The following is a 20457-nucleotide window of genomic DNA, read 5'->3' on the forward strand; positions in this document are numbered from 1 at the left end:
CCCAGGAAGACAGCAGACTTCTCTAAGAAGACAGTCTGCTTGACATATTGGACTTTCAATTTCCTGCAGAGAGGAATCACCTACAGCGAATACCCATTTCTTCTTCAACGATATAGTCTTGATGTTGAGGGAAGGCGTTTCCTAGTTTGGTTTTGTTAATTCATGTGGTCTATGTGGGCTGTTAGCACCCACAGACAAGCCTTCCACATCAGGCCTTCACACTTGCAGAGAGCCACCTGGGGGAGGTGGAGTAGGCAAAGAGGGTTTTCCTTTGCAGTTTCAAGCACATATTTGCCTCCATCTGCTCATTTCCTTTGTGTTCTTGCTCCTAGCCTTGTAATTTTATTCCTCAACATGATGGGATACAGATTGCCTTGGTTTTTGTATGAAGTATTAATACTAATTTTGTATACTACTACCTAGTATTTAATTCCTATGAAAGCTTTTCTGATGGAATGACTTTAGGATCATTAATGAATGCTAAGTCAGGGTCAAGTAGGCAGTTCTTTTCTGGGAAGTTTGAAGTCCTATAGAAAGAAGAGCTTAGGTTGAATTTGTGTCCTGTTTCATTGCTGCAGTATTGCCATGAATATTTATATCTCCATATTTTATATTTCTACTCAAAAGTTTTCCAGGTTCTGCAGGGCAGAAGCAGTGAGTTAGTGCTCATCAGTGCTATGTTTACCAGCTCTTAAGCATATGATACTGTATCTCCCTCTACCTGTGCCCCACAGTTGCAGGACTGTCAGGATGAATATAGGAATTCTCATATGCAGGTTTCAAATTCACAACCCAAGTTCATCCTAAGTATTTCTCATGCTAATTTTGTGTATGTCGTGTGTGTTTGAGTCAGAGCAAGATGGTCATATCACAGAAATGCAGGGGTTGAAAGAGACCTCAAGAGATCAATGAGTCCAACTCATCATCATTTATAGTAGATCTGTTATCGTGTTTTAATGAGTTAAGCATTTTGTAAAACTTAATCACTGGCAGCGCATGCTTCGCTTTTTTCTCTCACGTTATCAGTGAGTTTGTTTACTTAAACAGTCTTGAGCAGTGATTGTAATACTTTACCATCTTATTAATCCCTTTTTTCCTATATTCATTATTTTTAAAAAAACTTGTGAGATCTTTCAGATGCTGATGTTGCATCTTTCCTTATTTCTTAATTAACTATTTCTGGGCAGCATATTTGTTTTTAATGCTTTCCCAGATTCTGAAATAGTGAAACAAGAACAGAGATGTGACATGACTTCAGCTATCACAGCATGTTAGTTGCATCAAGGAAAATCAGAACTAGATATGTGAGGATTCTTATCATTTTCAGTGGTTCAGCGTTGAAGCTTTGAAAATACTTGATTGGACAAGGCCCTGAACCCAATCAACCTTCAGTGAACCTTGTTACAAGCAGGTGATATCCAGAAATCTCTTCCAATTTGAATTGTTTTGCAGTTAAGCAATATGAAATCTGCTTCTCCTGGGGAAGTCTGCTTTTCATTAGGGTTGTCATGCTCCCTTTGCTGATTCTTTTTTAAATACCCCAAGTATGCTGTTTAGATTTAGAATGTATTTGTCCATATCACTTCTTCTGAGGTGTTCTTTAGTGTTCAAATATGGACGAAATATTCATAAATGAATCCTGAAGAATAAAGTCTTGTTTCCAAGTCTGCTAGTGGGATTATACCACATTTTCATAAATAAAGGCATCTCTTGACTTTTCACTTATATATTTTAAAAAGCATGTTTTTGGTACCATCACTTGCATCCTTAACTTTTAAAGCGTAGTTTTGTGCTTGGGTGAATACGTGCTTCTGCTTTTCACTGTGGTCTTCTCTCTTCATTGCTGGAAGAGAGGCAAGAAAGGGAAGAGAGTAACAGGAGAGAGATAGGGTGGTGATAATAGGTGATCCTTCAACTGTTAGGATCTATGGCAAGAGAGCAGTTTTTATGCAAAATACAAAGTAAGAACCTGTGAAAACAGGAGAAAGGCCTAACTGCTTTTACAGGGAAGATGACAAGGTAATTGATACCTCAAGACAAAAGTTTCTGTATTTGGAGTGAAGGAGGAGAGGAACAATCTTTTCCTATCTTTTTTCCTGTGCAGAAGCCAAGCTTTTCAGTCAATATAAAAGAGCATTGTTTTCCTATACAGGTTAAAGCTATTTGACTGAAAGTAGCTAAAAATGAGGTTCGTGCTAATGTGCTCATTGAACTCAAACTTAAAAGATGTTTTATCTTAAAGCATGTTGAAAGTTGTAACGATTTACAGAGATTTAAAGCAGTTGTTTTGCTGTTCCGAAATACCTGATGCAAACATAAAGTAATATAAAGTACTACATTCTAAAAAGAGAATACTTCGTAACTTATTCTTTCTTTGCCTCAGGAAAATCCGATGAACCAAATTGTGATTGTGACCAGTTCCATTGTGCTAACGGGAAGTGTATTCCAGAATCTTGGAAGTGTAATAATATGGATGAATGCGGAGACAACTCTGATGAAGAAATCTGTGCCAAAGCTAATCCTCCAACAGTTTCCTCCTTTCAACCTTGTGCTAGCGGTCACTTCCAGTGTCTTTCTCGCTTCACCAAGCTTTACACTTGCCTTCCAGAATCTTTAAAATGTGATGGTAACATTGATTGTCTTGACCTTGGAGATGAAATAGACTGTGAAGTGCCAACGTGTGGGCAGTGGTTGAAATACTTTTATGGTACTTTCAGTTCTCCCAATTATCCTGACTTCTATCCACCTGGAAGCAACTGCACATGGCTGATAGACACTGGTGATCATCGTAAAGTAATTTTGCGATTCACTGATTTTAAACTTGATGGTACGGGTTTTGGAGACTATGTCAAAATATATGATGGGTTAGAGGAGAATCCACGGAGGCTGTTGCGTGTGCTAACAGCGTTTGACTCTCATGCTCCCCTCACAGTTGTTTCATCTTCAGGACAAATAAGAGTGCACTTTTGTGCTGACAAAGTGAATGCTGCAAGAGGTTTCAATGCCACCTATCAAGTAGATGGCTTCTGTTTGCCCTGGGAAATTCCATGTGGTGGAAATTGGGGTTGCTACACAGAGCAGCAACGCTGTGATGGCTACTGGCACTGTCCAAATGGAAGGGATGAAACCAACTGCACCATGTGCCAAAGAGACGAGTTTCCATGTTCTCGAAATGGTGTTTGCTACCCTCGTTCAGATCGCTGCAACTACCAGAATCATTGCCCTAATGGTTCGGATGAAAAAAATTGTTTCTTCTGTCAGCCAGGAAATTTTCATTGTAAAAATAATCGCTGTGTTTTTGAGAGCTGGGTTTGTGATTCTCAAGATGATTGTGGCGATGGCAGTGATGAAGAAAATTGCCCAGTCATTGTGCCTACTAGAGTAATAACTGCAGCTGTCATTGGGAGCCTTATTTGCGGACTGCTGCTTGTCATTGCACTGGGATGTACCTGTAAATTGTATTCGCTCAGGATGTTTGAGAGAAGGTGAGTAGAACAGCTGGACTCAAGTACTGAAATTATTTTGTATCTTTCATTGTTGTACTTGAAACATTTTTCTCAACATACAGTTACTGTTAAAGTTATTGTTCCTCTTTGACTGGAAAGTTGAAAGGGGGCTGAAATATTCTGATTACTTCACTGTTTGGAGTTAAGCTTTCAGATGATATTACCCAAAAGAAAGTATAGAGAAGCTGCATTTCTGGAATGGAATTAATGTTTCAGTTTGTGTTTAATAGCATGTTTTTTTATTGTAGACTCTGTCATGCCAGAATTATGCACTCCTCAATTTTTTTAACAGTAATGTAAGCATCTCTAATGGTGCCTTTTATATTTAACTAAAGCTCTTGAGGAATCTTGTTTCAGGAGTGGGGGTTTTTTTTTTGTTCTTTTGTGAGCTGGACAGGCCCATAGAAATGACTGCAAGGACTTGCTGTATTTTTAACAAATTAAATTGATGTTTTGTCAATCAAGGCTCGATTAAACTAATAATAAAATAATAAAATTTCATCTGCTGAAGGTTATTATTTTGGATTATAACAAGCAGATGTAGTTTTACTATTAAACATTCATCATAATCTTATGTATTAAGAAATCTCTTTTCTCTTTGAAAGATCATTTGAAACTCATTTGTCAAGGGTTGAGGCTGAACTTTTAAGAAGAGAAGCTCCTCCATCTTATGGACAGTTAATTGCCCAGGGCTTAATCCCACCAGTTGAAGATTTTCCAGTTTGTTCACCAAACCAGGTAAGATTCTAAAAAGCCGGCAGACTCATTAAAATTAGCAACACAAAATCACACTCTTTGGCTTCCACGTGCTTTGTTCTGTTTCATAATATTTCCTTTTCTTCCTTTTACACCAATACTGTTCTACTAAAGATCAGCTATTGGACAAAATCACAGTATGGCAGCACCACATGGTTTACTTTACAGGCATTTCTAAATTTCTATTGAAACAACTGTCAGCTTTAATATATATATATTCTTTTTAAACTGGCTTTTGGTTAAAACAGTCTGTTGTAAATACTCCTATAATGCTCTACTTGAGTTGTTTTTGTGTGTTGCATTTATTACAGTAGAGTTTACTGTTGGCTTGTGTCGGTGAGCCTGTATAAATCATTTCTACACCATAAGTGGAGGATTTTTTTTCTGTTTTAAATGGAACTGATTTCATTACACTTTGCCATAGATTTCAAATTTACTTTCATGCATTCAGTTCACAAGTAGAATGTTTGAAACCAAATAGTCCTCCAAGGATGGTAAAGAGCTTAAGATAACACCAGTTATGATGTCTTCATCGTGTACTGTATTCTTTGTGACTGTTGACCTGTGTGCCTTTTGGGCTGAGAGTGATCATTATCTTTTGCCTCCTTACCCTGTGTCCTCTGTTTTTACATCACATGACTGACTTTTTTGTCTTCTATTACAGTTATAGACCATACTATTTTGTAATTAATTATTTTAATGATGTAGGTATCTTGAGAAACTGTCGTGGTTTTACTGAATTCCCACTAATGAAGACACATGCCATCCTCTTTGCTTTTCTAATCTTATCTTCGTTTCACACATACATTTTAATTCTTACTCCATCTATATGATCTGAATATTTTTATTCAAAACTTCTTCAATGCTAGATTGCATTACCCTACAGCACATTTCCTATTACTCCACCTCTTGGTTGGGTGGTAGAAACTGGGGATTATAATCTATCACAAATGATTTTGTAGAGTAGTAGTCTACATATTTTGACACATGTCAAAACATAGTGATTTCTTAGTTTTCCAGTGTTACCATAGTTTCATCATCCATAAAAATACTGATGCATGTAGAATGGTTTTGAACAGTGAAAGAATGTTAGTAAATTTCCAGTATGAAGAACAATATTTCAGACTTGAGGCCTTGAAAACATAAGTATCTGTACTGGGGATATTTTGTAACTAAGTATGCACCATGGGGAAGAAAGAGCTAAGTACAGGCATCTCTGTTGGAGGTGCATTTAATTTAATCTCTACATTAAGCAGTCCTGTGTTATTAACAAATAGTCACCTCTGTTAAATCTTAGGGAGATACTGGAAAATGTCTTCTTTAAATCCCAAACTGCTTTGAGGCACATTAGTGTACTCTGAGGGCTACAGTGATTACTCTACCTTCCTGTGACATTGTGTGTAACAGATGTACCTTCTGCACTGCATCTGAGGCTCTACTTTTCTGTAACCAGCATCCTATATGAAGGTTACAGTGTATCTCCTTTCAGTTCTTTTTTTTTTTTTTTTTTGTTTTAGAGGTCCTTGATTTGGGCAAAAAAATGAACCTTCCATACTTCACTGATCTTTTTATTCCTCTTTTTCTTCTGAACATATTTCCTTTTTAATTCCCCAGGCCTAGCGTTTTTTCCTCAAGACAGCCTGGGCATCTTTCAAACCTGCTTTGTTTCAAATAGCCTTTTGCTACACACACCAGATCTTTAATAGTAAAGAATCAATATTTTTTTTAATATTGAAGACTTTACCTTTAACCTTGCTGATAATACGTAGCTTGGCACAATAGTTGTCATCATTCTTTTGTTAGATCGGTGCCAGAATACTGTCAACACTTCATTGTTGTTTGTCTTTTCATTTAGGCTTCAGTTCTGGAAAACCTGAGACTGGCAGTGCGATCTCAGCTTGGATTTACCTCCATCAGACTTCCTATTGCTGGCAGATCGAGTAACATTTGGAATCGAATTTTTAATTTTGCAAGGTCACGTCACTCAGGATCACTGGCGTTGGTCTCAGCAGATGGAGATGATGTTGCTAGCCAAAGTACTAGCAGAGAAGCTGAAAGAAGTAATACTCACAGAAGCCTATTTTCAGTTGAATCTGATGATACAGATACAGAAAATGAAAGAAGAGACACAGCAGGAGCAGTTGGTGGCGTTGCTGCTACCTTGCCTCAGAAAGTCCCACCTGCAACAGCAATAGAAGCAACAGTGGGGGCATGTGGGAGTTCCTCTGCCCAGAGCGGTGGTGGTGGTAACACAGATAGCGGAAGAGAAGTGACGAGCATAGAGCCCCAAGGCACGAGTCCTGCACGCCACCAGCTCACTAGTGCACTAAGTCGTATGACTCAAGGCTTACGCTGGGTACGCTTTACGTTAGGGAGATCGAGCTCAGTGAATCAGAACCAAAGTCCTTTGAGACAGCTTGATAATGGGGTAAGTGGAAGAGAAGAGGATGATGATGTTGAAATGTTAATTCCGGTCTCTGATGTAGCATCAGACTTTGACGTGAATGACTGTTCAAGACCTCTGCTTGATCTCAGCTCAGATCAAGAACCAGGGCTTAGACAGCCTTACAGTGCAACACATCATGGTGTGAGGTCATGCAATCGAGATGGCCCCTGTGAGAGCTGTGGCATCGTACACACTGCCCAGATACCTGACACTTGCTTAGAAGCAACAGTGAAAAATGAAACTAGTGACGATGAGGCATTATTACTCTGCTAGGTACGGGTTGTTTAGGAAAGATTGTGTACAAGTTGGAGCAATATCTGTCATTGTTTTGTACTTCACAGTTAAAACTAGTTTTTAGTTTTAAAAAGTCCAGGACAACATTATGTTAAAACTATTTTAGCCTGTGTGGTTGATTAAACATTTCTTATACTGGATGACTTTATGGAACTATTAGAGTGAAGGATTTAATGGCTCTGAATACACAATGTGTGTATCCAGTATAACCTGAGATTACTCTTTAAACTGAAGTTATCCCGGTTAGTTTCAAATTTAGTCTATCCTGGTACTGTAGTTCAGAACAGAAACGTGGCCGCTCAAGACTTAATGGCTGCCTGTTTAACCCCATATTAACAGGTGAATTTGTACAGAATTGTTTTCCTTTAGGAATTGACTCTGTTGTATTATTGCCAACATACTTGTAACTTAATATACTAAATGCTGGTAAGGATTGTTAATGCAAAATATGTACTTTACTTTGAGTTTATACAGCATTTTGTCTATTCTTGAATTTCATTATAATGTGAACTTATTTAAAGGGAGGATAAGATTTCTTCAGGAGCATTCTTTTTCTTTCAGCAGAACAAAATGCAATGATTCGTGAATTTTAGATAGATATAATAGGTAAACTGATGGCAAAAGCTTTTGTAGCACTGGCGTTCCCAAACAGCGATAATATGATACAGCCAAGTAGTATGTAAAGCCCCCAGTCATTAGTCTTTCTAATTTGAAGTAAAAAAGGGCCGAAGATATTAATGCGTGTTAGTTTTTTTAAATATCCAATATGTACAAATACACTACAGAGTAAGTTCCAACTGGTAATAGATCTTTCCCTAATACTGTAGGGTATAAAGCTTGTTTGGACTCAAGGGATTTGCACTAAAATCATATTAAGGTCTCTAAATGAGCTTAGTGCACAAGCACTATCACTTTAAGTACTATTATTGTCTAATATTGCAATGGCTATATATTTCCATGGCTCTTTTCTTGGGGTGTTGCATTTTTATTGCAATTGAATTTGCTTTACTAATTCCCTATTTATTCATTGTATTTAAAAACTGGTTTACTTGGTTGCAGACTGGTCGTTTAAAAAAAAGTAAATAACTCCCTTTCCGTGTATTTTTTTAATGACCCTTCATGTTGGAGCAAAACAGATGAGTGGAAAAAAAGCTCACAACTTCCAATTTTGTGATAAGCAGGTTAATATGTGGTTACTGGCTTGACAACAAGAATCTACACCTTTTAAAAACAAAAATGTCAACTACTGTTTTATTTATTCTTTCCCAGTCTGTTTTTAGTAGGCTTAAAGATCCAGTATGAAATGTATTTGTGTGTGATTGTATGCTATTTATTAAATTTTAAATACTTTGTTGAATGTCATTTTAAAGCATGTTTAAAGTCTTGTGCATTTCTGTCGTGTTATGCTGTCGGGCAGAACTGACTAAAATGTTTTAATATGTATCAAAATTAAATTGAATTTTTGTTATGTTTTTGAGGTACTTTTAAAGATAAATCCATGTCTGGCTTTTTATTTTACTTTTTAAAACTCCTCATCTCTGAAGTACAAATCACATGCAGAAAAAACAACAACTGAATGGATTCAAAAGTGTATATATCTGTCGTCTCCCTCTTCTCTTCATTTACAGGCACAGGGATGAGAAAAAGAAACAGTTTTACCATCTGGTGGATTTAACTCACCAAGAGTAATAGGAAATTCTGAGTTCAGGACACAGTTGTGTAGATTTGTGCTTTCGAGGAACTTATGTGCAATACAGTTGTAAAAGATTTTATTATAATAACCCACGTGGTTTCAAGTTTCAGAACGGATCACATCACACTGGTACCAGTTCAGGTACAGATTGGCCCATAGTTACACATACCTGAGTAAAAGTCATCAATGGCCATTTTTATTCACATTGAATAATATCTAAATCTGTGGGTAATCTTTAGTCTGATTTCAGTGGTGTCGCTTATAGAGCAGGCAGTTTTGCAATATGAATACGATAACACACTCTGAAATACACGCGAGCAGTGTGTCCTGGTATAAAATACTGGGTTTTTAAAGCTTCCTAATTATCATTAGAAAGTGGTTATGGAAATGTTTGTCACTGAGGCAGATACATTTTGAAGAAGTCTTCATAGAATACCGTAGTTATATACACACACAAAGTGATCTAAAGTGGTTCCATGAAATGCCCCACCTAGCATATACCTATGGTCTCCATAATGTAAAGTAGAATACAATGTTTAATTTGTTTTAAAGGATAAATGCTACACGTTAAACTGAAAAGTTGGATTTGATTGAGAAATTTGGAAATTTGTAAATAAAATTCATATTTGTATGAGGCGAATTTGTTGCAGTGATTTTATTTCATGGTGATTTTAAAGGGATTGATGATTCTGATTTATGCAGTACTGATTGGATTTACTTTTTAACTGGGAATGCTTGAAGTCACGTTAATTTTGTTTTGGAGCTGCTTGAATTGGCATTTTGTTTAAATGACTTTCGATGTAGATGTGCTGCAGCGCTTGGACACACTGAAGAAGATCCAGAATTATTCACTGCGAAGTTATTTTCTGTTGTAAATCACATTTAACTGAAAGCTTTGAAAAATGTAAGTTATTGCGAAGTGATTTTTTCTCCTCGTGTAAAACCTTCTAGGTAAGGAAGGAATTCGTCATTGTTTCTTTTCACATCTCACACTTTTTGGTGATGCGATTTGCACTGTAATATTAAGAGGACTGACTGAGCCTCTGGTGTTAATAAAAGCCAAATCCATTTTCAATACAGTGCAACAAGTATTGTGGATAGATCTTATTTCAGAATAATTTCCAGGAGAAAATATGGCAATGAGTTGCTATGCTGTGTTCTACTCTACTCTTGTGTTCCTACAGTGAGAGTGGGGCAGGTCTCTTCTCACTAATGACAAGTGACAGGACAAGGGGAAATGGCCTCCAGTTGTTCCAGGGCAAGTTTAGGTTGGATATTAGGAGGAACTTCTTCACAGAAAGGGTAGTTAGGTACTGGAATAGGCTCCCCAGGGAGGTGGTTGAATCGCCATCCCTGATTGTGTTTAAGAGCCGTTTGGATGTGGTGCTCAGGGATATGATTTAGTGTAGGGTTGTTAGAGTTAGGGTACTGGTTAGGCTGCGGTTGGACTTGATGATCTTCAAGGTCTTTTCCAACCTGGGTAATTCTATGATTCTATGATTCTATTACCTGTCTAAAAGTCAAAGCAGGAACTGGGGTTCAGTCTACGTGAATCATAGTTCAGATTAGGAGCCCGTACTTTTCAATGAGCCTTTATGCTACATGCTGCAGATCAAAGCTAATGACAGGTTTTCCTGTTAGGATCAGGTTTTGCTTCATTTGCAGAACGTGGATGTTTTCTGGCCTGTTTTGTTCCCCTGGTGCTGTGAAACTGCTGCAGTCATCTGGAAGTGCCACACATTTTCCATCAGTCTGTCTTAAGTCAACATCATTAACCTCCTGTAGCTGTGATGTGTGAGGCTTGGAAATCGTTTGCTTTATTTGGCTGTCTCTCTTTTCTTTTCCTGTGAGTTTCTGAAACTAACTAGATGGTAACTGAGGACATCCTGGGTATCATCTACAGTTTAATGGCTGAAAGTGGGGTATGTTCTGAAAGAAACTGGAAGAAATCTCTCACTTTGCCAACGCATCACATTGTCAAAGTCAACAGAAAAGGTAAACTCTGAAAGAACTTCACTTGCATTGTTTGAATTCTGTGTTATGATCACATGTGGTGCTTCTGTTGGAGGGGGAGGGGTGGAAGAGAGAAGGCAAGAAAATATTATGAAAAGGTAAGTCACTGTATTTTGTCTGGAGGGTCTAAAGGAATAATTGCAAAGTATCTGTATATGGAGATGAGCAAAGGTGGGAGGCAATCATAGCCCAAAACACATCAGAATAGATGTTACTAGCAAGTGGTGTTTTCTTCAACAAAATGCAAAGGACAAGTTAAGAAGCTTGTTTAAAAAAGTGAGGAAAAGATCCACAAATCACAGAATCACAGAATGACCCAGGTTGGAAGGGACCTCAAGGATCATGAAGTTCCAGCTCCCCTGCCAGGCAGGGCCACCAAACTTCCACTATTTATTAGATCAGGTTGCCCAAGGCCCCATCCAACCTGGCCTTGAACACCTCCAAGGACGGGGCATCCACAACCTCCCTGGGCAGCCTGTTCCAGGACCTAACCACCAAAGTAGGGATATGTTGTAGATGTGGCCTAGCAAGGTTGGGTGTCTCAGTTTGAAGCAGAATTCTCTGACTGTGTCACAGCCTCATTGACTTGCGGTGTCACAGAGTGGTACAATTCCATTTGTACCACTGTAACCAGTTATCCTTGTTTCTTAAAGTATGTCAACAGAAACAGAGAAATAATCTTTTGGTGTTTCTCAAGGTATAGAAAGTTCACTGAGAACAGTTGGTAAAATGCACTGAAAATCAGTGGTATCATTTTTGTTAATTTTCTTGCTTTGAAAAGCTGTATCCAGTCTTCCTTCAGTGGAGGAAAGCTGTTAAAAATGGAAAATACAGTTAGTACAGTTAATAATAGATGAGCTGTACTTCCTCTCCGCTGCTCAACATCGGTCTCTAGTTTCCTTCTCAAAGCATCTTTGCAGTTTGTCCAAAAACCTCCTGTTTGCATTTATAATAGGTAATAGGTAATAGTCTGGTGCGGGTTGGAAGGGACCTTAGAGATCATCGAGTCCAACCCCAGGATTCAAGCCTCTGTGTAGCAGAGCGGCACTTCTACCACTTGCGCCACAGGGGGGATTTGAATGCAGGCCCTCCAGTGTTGCAACACGGCATTCCTACCACTGCGCCACCGGGGCACATATTTGTTGTATTTTGACATACATTGTTCTTTTATTATCATTATTATTTTAAAGCTCAATACCAGCAAGAACTGTTGGATTAAGAAAGTGCTGAAGAGTGCACATGTCTCAGAAGACTTTGAATTGTTTATGTCATCATAATGATCTATAGAAGATGTCTCCTGTCTTGGTCTTCTGAAAGTTCCAAACCTCAGTTATCTGTTTCCTGCAAACCTATTCCTTAATTTGCTGAATTATTTTCTTTCGGTAGATAATAGACATGGACTGAATTTTCTTCAGTGTTCTTTATCTTAAATCGCGTTAATTCCTACGTTACTTAAAAGGTTCTTTGATAAAGCTTCTATGATAGTCACCTGAAATGAGAAATTTCCATGTATATACATTTCCAGGATTATTAGCTTTGCTGCAGACCACATAAGCATTAGCATAAGATGCTAAGTTCAAGGTTGCAATTGATGGCTTTCTGTAATGTCTCTTCTATGACTGAACTGCCATGTGGTATTTTAGGGTGAGTAAACATTACTTAATAGAAAACCTCTCTGTATAGTGCAGAGTCAGCCACTGATTACAGAATAAATATTTGTTTTAAACTGTGCAAAGAAGAGGGCAGAAAGAGTAAAATGTTTTGTAGGTAAGTGAAGGTTACATGGCTAATCAGGATCTGGAGTCCTTGTTGCAGCATCAAGTTCTCAGCAATAACTAAGAATATGGGGCCAGTTGTCTTCCTGCAGTATTAGAGGAATTATTTCTATCTCACAAGTGATATTTGAGACCATTCTGCCCAGGGACAGATGAGCTCTCAAATATTAAATATTTACCAAATTTCCATAAATGCCGTTGATGTGAGATTATCTTGTTTGTCCAAATGGACTAAATAAAAGAACCGCTTAGACAGAATGTCATTATCTATTTAATGTGTTTAAAACGACCTGTGGGACAGATCCAGTTCTCTTACACACAACAGTATTAAGGCCTTCACTCTCAATTACCCTGCCAGTTTGGGGGATGATCTGAGCTGGGCTCAAAGTTACAAATGTCGACACTGAAGAGTGGGATCTACAAAGCCTAAACAGAGCCAGGAAGAAATCTCATGAGGGGAAGTGGAGCTCGAAACTGATGCCTTTCAGAAAAAGAGAAAAGTAGGCTTTGCAGCCATGCTATTCCATGCCTTTAGGTGTCTTTAGTTATGTCAGCTAATTCCTGCACGAGACGCATTAAGAAAGGGAACCAAATGTCTTGAAGCTCACCACAGAGCGATGTGATGTGGTGGGCCTGACTTCAAATCAACCTTGGCTCCATTTGGAATAAGGATTTGAGCAAAGCAGAGATAGCACCACTATCACTAACCCCAGAGCAATGGAGATGATTATCCCGGTCTGTCATGTGGAAACTCATTTTCTGGAAATCGCTAAATATTCATTGGCAAAGGAGAAATAAAAAGTGACTATTTTCAGTTGGTGATTTGGGCACTGAGTTGGGACATTCGGGATGAAGTTATGACAATAAATACTTAACTTGTTGACATAATCATTCAATATTCATTGGGGCGTATATGTGAGTTTGACCGCTGCAACCTACCAACACGCCTCTTGCCTTTGCAGCCCTCTCTCCTGGCATGACAGATGTCACTTCATTTACACAAAGCAAAACTTCTGTAGCTGAGAGGCTCCCACCTCAGGCCCCTTGCAGCCCAGTTATTCAGTTGCCCATCTGTGTGTGGGGAAAAATGGGTTTGTTCTTTCAGCAGTAGCAGAGATCCAAAGTTACAGACCCCTGTCACCCCATTTCTGTGCCCACCTGGGCCTCTTTTCTATTGTCATTCTCTAATATTCACAGCTTCTGCCTTAGAGAACCGCAATTCAACCTCCTCTGGGGTCTGTCTGCCGCTTTCTTCATCTGGCTGATCATACAGCAGAGCCCTGTGCTGAGGGCAGGGGGGGTGAACTGCCAGCTGAACCAAAGGGCACCGAACGCTGCACTGGGGTGATGCACTGCCTGTCTGCACAAAACAGGAGATGGAAAGCAAAACAGACTATAAAGTAGTAACAGTATTTATAAAAAACTACAAAGTGATTCTCCCCTTTTATTTTAGGCCAAGTTTTCAGATCGTTTCCTAATCCCTTTGCTGTTACCTTCCCATCTCTCTCTCCCGGCCCAGGCTCTCCTTCCCAGCGGGCTCACACAGCTCACAGCCGGGTTGGGCCGGGTCGGGTGGGGCCCCCGGCCGTTGTGCTGGAATAGAACGCGCTGGGGACACGGGGCTCGGGGCAGCGGGAGGGGGCAGCACAGTGCAGGAGGCGGGGCAGCAGGCGTGATGATGGCTCAGGGAGGCTGCCGGAAGATCGTTTTTATGTGGTCTTTTGACTATGGCCAGACTCCGCCGGCCCAGCCGGCCCCGCCGGGCCCGCCGGCCGAGGTGAGGGGAAGCCTCGGCAGCGCCCAGAAAAGCCCACGGGGTTTTTCTTCTCCAGCCAACGGTCGTTCTGACGCGCTGAGTAGTGGTATCTGGGGGAAGGGTATGGTGCCCGGCACCACAGATAGCAGCCTTTCCCCTAAGTGACTCCCAGGGTGCAGTTTGGGAGAGGCTGCTGATAGCCTGTGCCCCCTGGCTGGGATCGGTGCAGCTCCTGCACACAGACCTGTGTGTACACCCATGGGGCACCCATGGGCTCCCCGGCTGGCCTCGTGGGGAGCTCATGGCACCCTTGGCTTCCTCAGTGCCACTGCAGAGCTCAGGTCACCTTTGGGCATCACACTCCTGTGGACAGCCAGGTTACCAAAGCTGGCCACTATGTTACCAACTCCACAGTGCAAAGGGCAGGGCTGGAGTAAGCACCATGAAAACACAGCTGGACGCCCATGAAAGCCTGGTTCCCATCTCTAGGTAAAGAAGTAGAAACAGCAGTAATACCCAGAAGCAGGCCTGCTGCCCATAGGCAGGCTCTGTGTTTCGGCTCACTGCACTCCCTTGGTCATTGGTGCTTCCCCTAGGACTGTGGGTGGAGCTGCTGAAGGCCACAGGCTCAATCCCTGTTTATATATCTCAGCATCGTGTTTTGGGGTCATTTGCAGATAACACGGGAAAGGTAGGCTGAGAGATAAGCAGTTTTGTGAGCATTCCCTGTCTTCCAGCCTCCCATGCCTTCCTATCAAAAGCAGAGGCTTCTGATCAAGGGTGGAAGAGTTGTGAACGATGACCAATCTGTGGAGGCTGATGTGTATGTGGAAGAAGGAGTGGTGCAGGAAGTGGGACCAAACCTAAACCCCAGGCCTCCCAGTGGCCTCACCGTGCTGGATGCGACCAACAAGCTGGTGATCCCTGGGGGTATTGATACGCACACGCACTTGCAGTTCCCTTTCATGGGCACCACGTCAAAAGATGATTTCTATACAGGAACAAAGGTGGGTGTGTGCGACCATGTCTCTGCGCATATGCAGTTCTTTGCATGCATCTGGGCTTTCTCAGAAAGAAACGTGCCTGTTGATTATGTGATATTAATGCTAATGGAGAGAAGATAGAATTCCTTGAAGTAAAGGCAATTGTGCTGTTTCTTTGTTCAGCCACTGTAATCAGCAGTCAGCATACCCAAAGATGCATTGCACCAGCGTGTTATTTGGGTTCCTTCAAAGGCTTTGCTGGCTGCCAGTGGCAAGTGTTAAGAATGGTCATTTACCCTGGCTGTCTCCATGCCGAGTGCAACTCCCCTTGGAATATGGGCTTCATGCTTCTCAGAGCAAAGGTTAATTAAAGCAACAGGGCAACTCCCCCAGTATGCTGGGAGCACTTCTGTGGCAACCTGATCTTTCTCCTCTGTTAGCATGGAGGAATGCAAGTTTTTCATGTCATCCACTTCTGTCCCTAAGGTCTCGGTGAAAGTTCAAATACCAGTTCAAATACAGTTTCTTAAAAATACCTATTTTCTCCCATTTATTGTACATTGAGTTCTTTCAGATTTTCACATATCGGTTATTAGTAGTAGCAGTGCATCATCTCAATGGAGTGAAATACTCATACAGAGCTCCCTGAAATTTGCAACTTACGTGCTTTGCTGTACAGGTTGAATTCCTTTGCCCACAGAAGAGATGACATTGCCCTGTGAAGTGGCTGGCCTGTTAGGCAGCACTCTCAGAGAGCCTGCTACATCCTGTCTGTGAGGGATGGCTTAACTGTGGTTTGCTAAAAAGGGGAAAGGACTGATGTTTTCTAACGTGAAAATACTAGTTTTCCTCTTTAAGCTGTTAAGAGCACTTTAAGGTTTGCAGTCCTGCAAAAGAACAGACAGTTTATTAATAATTAATTGCACAAGAAGCAGTGGACACAGGAGCTCCAAAAGCTGCATACAGAGAACAGGATGTCCAAATAGCACAGATTTCATACACAGAACAGGATGTCCAGTCAGTGGCTCTGGTGGCCAGCAGGAGGCTTTAGCTTCAGTCCAGTGATCAGATGTCATAAAATTGGATATTGTCGACCTTCTTCACCCAGGTCAAAGTGTGGGAAGTGTTTGCAGCTGTTTACCCAGGATTATCATCTAACATGCATCTTGCCAGGAGAATCATGGAGGCAAATTTGTTCCAACTGCTGTAATAATAAGCTAAGATTTATCCATTCAGCTGAATAAATGAAGGCCTGATACTACAGATACCAAAAAGGTGTCACCCTCTGAACTTTCTTCTTTGCAAAAGATGCTGACATATTAGCAGTTTTAATTCTGATTGCCTAAATGAAGGCAGTGATTTGAAATGCACAGAACACAACAACCTATTACCAAAAAAATTCTTTACCTGTGTGGGGACAAACCAGATATTTTTTCTTAATTGAAAGAAATAAAGAAGGATCTGTGAGCCTTACTAAGGCAGAGTCAAACATGTGTCACTGTAGAAGAAATGGGTTAATTTAGAAATGGAGTAATATAGCATGAACTCTGTTTATTTTGACTTGAATAGTTTGTAGCTGTTATGCAGAGGGATGTTGTTCAGAGCAAGAGAGAGAATTTCTCTGGCTAATTTGTAAGATATCAGAAATTACAGCAAATAATTTACCTTATTTGCAATTTCTAGTAGTCTAGAATTTGCTTTCTGGCAGTGACTACTGATTCTTAGTTAAAATGCACTTTGATTCTTCATAACATATATAAAATGCTTATTTAATAGGAGATGACTTATCTATATATCTATAGATATCTAAACAAAATGGTATGGTATTTATTCCATTGTGTCTCTATTCCTTGATGCTTTTTTGTTACACAGGCTTGTTTTTCCAACCAAATAGACTCTGAGGATGCATATATCAAGTTGACTATGGTCTAATGTTGCTCATCTTTCTCTGTGAACCCATCTACTGCACATGGAATCAGAGAACACAGGAGACATTGTTTATTATTTTGCTCACTGATCGCTAAATATTATTTCTTTGTTTTCAGGCTGCTGTAGCAGGAGGCACCACTATGATCATTGACTTTGCCATTCCTCAGAAAGGCTGCTCCCTTATTGAAGCTTTTGATACATGGAAAAGCTGGGCAGACCCTAAGGTTTGCTGTGATTATGCACTGCATGTGGCTGTTACCTGGTGGAGCGACGAGGTACACACTACAGGCATTTTTCAATTCCATGAATTTGTACTACACCTGCTTGGAATTAGTCCTCAGGTGGAAAATGAATGTTACTATGTTTTTGTATGTACAAACTAGAATAGTCCACACCTTTATAAAATATATGTATTTGGGAGGGAAAAAAAATGTCTGCAGAGAAAGTTGTTCACACAGAGGGTGGTGATGCTCTGGAACAAGCTGCCCAGGGAGGTTGTGGAGGCTGGATGTGGCTCTTGGCAGCCTGGTCTGGTGGCTGGCAGATAACCTACATGCTTGGATTATATTGGATGCATTTAATGGAAAGGGAAGCAGGCTGTGCAAAGCTGAGATCAGCCAGACCAGAGGTGCTTGCATAAATTTGGCCTTTTTGGTCTGAGTACTCAGTAATGTGTGTTCCTGTTAAATCTTGGGAAAGGGATTGTAGTGGTGTATTAATAAAGGCATATATGAAAAAATATGGTGATTAGCTTTATTTTGGAAGGAAGAATATTGATCTTGAGTAACTGAAGTTTTATCACCTTAAAGCAAAGCAGAGATGGAGCCAAGAATTTCTAAAACATGAGATTACCTAGAAAACCTTTCTGGAGTGTAAGTATGGAAGGATCATCATTGTGTAAAAATTTGCTGATTACCTGAAAGCTTCACCAAGGAAATAAATGTTTCAGATGCTTGACATCTACCTTAACATGACACATGTTATATTAGACCACTTTGGATCCATACAGAATTTTCATCCGTACCTACTAATTAAATTTCATTTTAAAATATGAAGTAAGAGTGCTTTTCCAAGGTTGGAAAAGACCTAAAAGATCATCCAGTCCAACCATTCACCTGTTACCAATAGCTCTCACTAAATCATGTCCCTCAACACAACATCCAATCTTTCCTTGAACACCCCCAGTGTCAGTGACTCCACCACCTCCCTGGGCAGTCCATTCCAGTGCCTGACCACCCTTTCTGAGAAGTAATACTTCCTAATGTCCAGCTTGAATCTCCCCTGCCGTAGCTTGAAACCATTCCCTCTGGTCTTTAGGATTTAAAGTCTTGATTAAAGTTATACATTCTTCAAAGTTCCTTCCTTTACTGGTAAAAATTAGTGGAATAGAAAATAAATGCAAAAGGAACGTTAGCTTTTTTCTTCCATATTTGTGCCAGAATAGGTCTTGTGTCAGACATTTATTTGTCTGATAGTTCCAGCTAAAGATAATGCTCCAACACAGAAATCTTCCTTAGATTTTTTTTATTAATCTTTCTGTTTTCCTGAGAAGCTCTGGGCAGATTACTAGAAATAAGATGAAATATAACGTTTTAATTTTTCAAAAGAAGCCTATGGAAACTGTAATAACATGATATATATATGCATAAAGTACTGTCGCCATCATTTTACTGGGAAGGGAGTGCTCAAATTCTAGACGTTGGTGACCCTTTATATAGCAAGGGGGTTGAAACTAGCTGATCTTTATGGTCCTTTTTAACCAAGGCCATTCTGTGATTCAGTGATTCTAAGCTAGTTAATGGATAAGTATTACAAGTTGAATGCATAGATTTTGGTATTAGAGTGTTTTCAACATATGGTTTTCAGTGGAATAAAATTCAACTTTGTCTTAAATAAATAAATAAATCCCTTCTATTATCTGCACTGCAGTGGGACTGGTTTGTGTACTCTGAGAAGCAATTTCATGCAAGAGTAATAGTAATCAGCCTTTACGTAACTTGGGCTGTTTGAACTGAACGTATTTTAGATGGGTGAGTAAAGCCTGGTTGCTGCTTCATACCAATTTCTTTGTAGAAAGTTAACAGGTAAAATTTTATATTGCTGTTTTGTGAGAATTGCTAGCTCTCTTTCAGGTGAAGGAAGAAATGAAAACTCTTGTTGATGTCAAAGGTGTCAATTCCTTCAAGATGTTTATGGCCTATAAAGATTTATACATGCTTAGTGATGAGGAATTATATTCAGCTTTTTCCTACTGTAAGGAGCTTGGAACAATCGCTCAAGTTCATGCAGAAAATGGGGAGCTAATTGCACAGGTAGGCATTTCACATTTTGTCCATCAAAGTCAGGAATATAACTTGTCCTGTTATGTAAGCACTTCAGAGAAAGGCATTTTATCCCTGTATCTAAATTCCAAATAACTGAAGACTGTGATCCCAAAGGATGTTTATGGTGGGCATAGATATTTTAACCTAGAATACTGGGTTTGATACAGATAGGAAGCAAATGATTCCGTTACAATTGGAGTTATACTTGCCATGTAACACATGTAATTGCAATGTATTCTTGGCTGATAAAGAAAGCATCAGTCAAAGCCTTCCATGAGCCCAATTGAAGGGGAAGCTCTTGGTCAAATATTTGCATGTCAGGTGTATGATGCCTGACCTTATGCAGCACAGTAATACATTATCCGAGAAAGAAAGCACTGCTCCTTTACAAACTTACTGCAGTAGCTGGTTTAGGATCCATTTGGCAGGCTGCATGTTCATAATACCGCCGTTTCACTTCAACTGACTCTTAAATGTTTTTATGTCCAGAATGCAAAGAAGTTGCTGGCAATGGGGATAACTGGTCCAGAGGGTCATGCTTTGTCACATAGTGAAGACGTGGAAGCTGAAGCTACGCATAGAGCAATTGCCATAGCAAATACTGTAAACTGCCCCCTTTTTGTAGTCCATGTGATGAGTAAGTCTTCAGCAAGGATGATAACCAATGCACGAAATGAAGGTAAAAGTCCTATTTATTTTATATTTGGCTGTAGCATTGAAGGAAGTGTCATTAGTGTCTTAGTCTGCAGGGCTGCCTTAACCCTAAAAGCATGGATGAACTCCTTGGAATGGGATGTTTAAACTGTGTGTGTGGAGCTAAGCACTGTGGAAGGACAGGTACTGAGGTTGAGACTTTCTCCCCTAGGAGAGTTTTAGGATGTGGTGTAGTAGATTTAAGCTGCACCAAGAGAGGTTCAGGTTGGATACTGGTAAAAAAATTATCCTCAGAAAGAGTGGTAAGACATTAGAACAGGCTGCCCAG

The 20457-nt window shown here is 39.9% G+C and overlaps 2 protein-coding genes across 2 annotated transcripts in view; both read left to right on the forward strand.

Moving 5' to 3' along the window:
• The window catches only part of LRP12 (LDL receptor related protein 12), a 48789-nt gene extending 39454 nt beyond the window's left edge, over positions 1–9335 (forward strand). Inside the window, exons 5-7 of the mRNA XM_015856031.2 lie at positions 2384–3485; positions 4112–4244; positions 6118–9335. Coding sequence (XP_015711517.2) covers positions 2384–3485; positions 4112–4244; positions 6118–6981 — 2099 coding nt within the window. The 3' untranslated portion in view covers positions 6982–9335. The remainder of the gene's footprint in view (positions 1–2383; positions 3486–4111; positions 4245–6117) is intronic.
• Positions 9336–14152: 4817 nt separating this feature from the next.
• The window catches only part of DPYS (dihydropyrimidinase), a 29657-nt gene continuing 23352 nt past the window's right edge, over positions 14153–20457 (forward strand). Inside the window, exons 1-5 of the mRNA XM_015856032.2 lie at positions 14153–14260; positions 14977–15246; positions 17268–17426; positions 19284–19463; positions 19965–20154. Of these exons, the coding sequence (XP_015711518.1) occupies positions 14159–14260; positions 14977–15246; positions 17268–17426; positions 19284–19463; positions 19965–20154 (901 nt within the window). The 5' untranslated portion in view covers positions 14153–14158. The remainder of the gene's footprint in view (positions 14261–14976; positions 15247–17267; positions 17427–19283; positions 19464–19964; positions 20155–20457) is intronic.

Source organism: Coturnix japonica, chromosome 2, assembly GCF_001577835.2.
Source record: "Coturnix japonica isolate 7356 chromosome 2, Coturnix japonica 2.1, whole genome shotgun sequence".
In the NCBI taxonomy this organism is placed as follows: domain Eukaryota; kingdom Metazoa; phylum Chordata; class Aves; order Galliformes; family Phasianidae; genus Coturnix; species Coturnix japonica.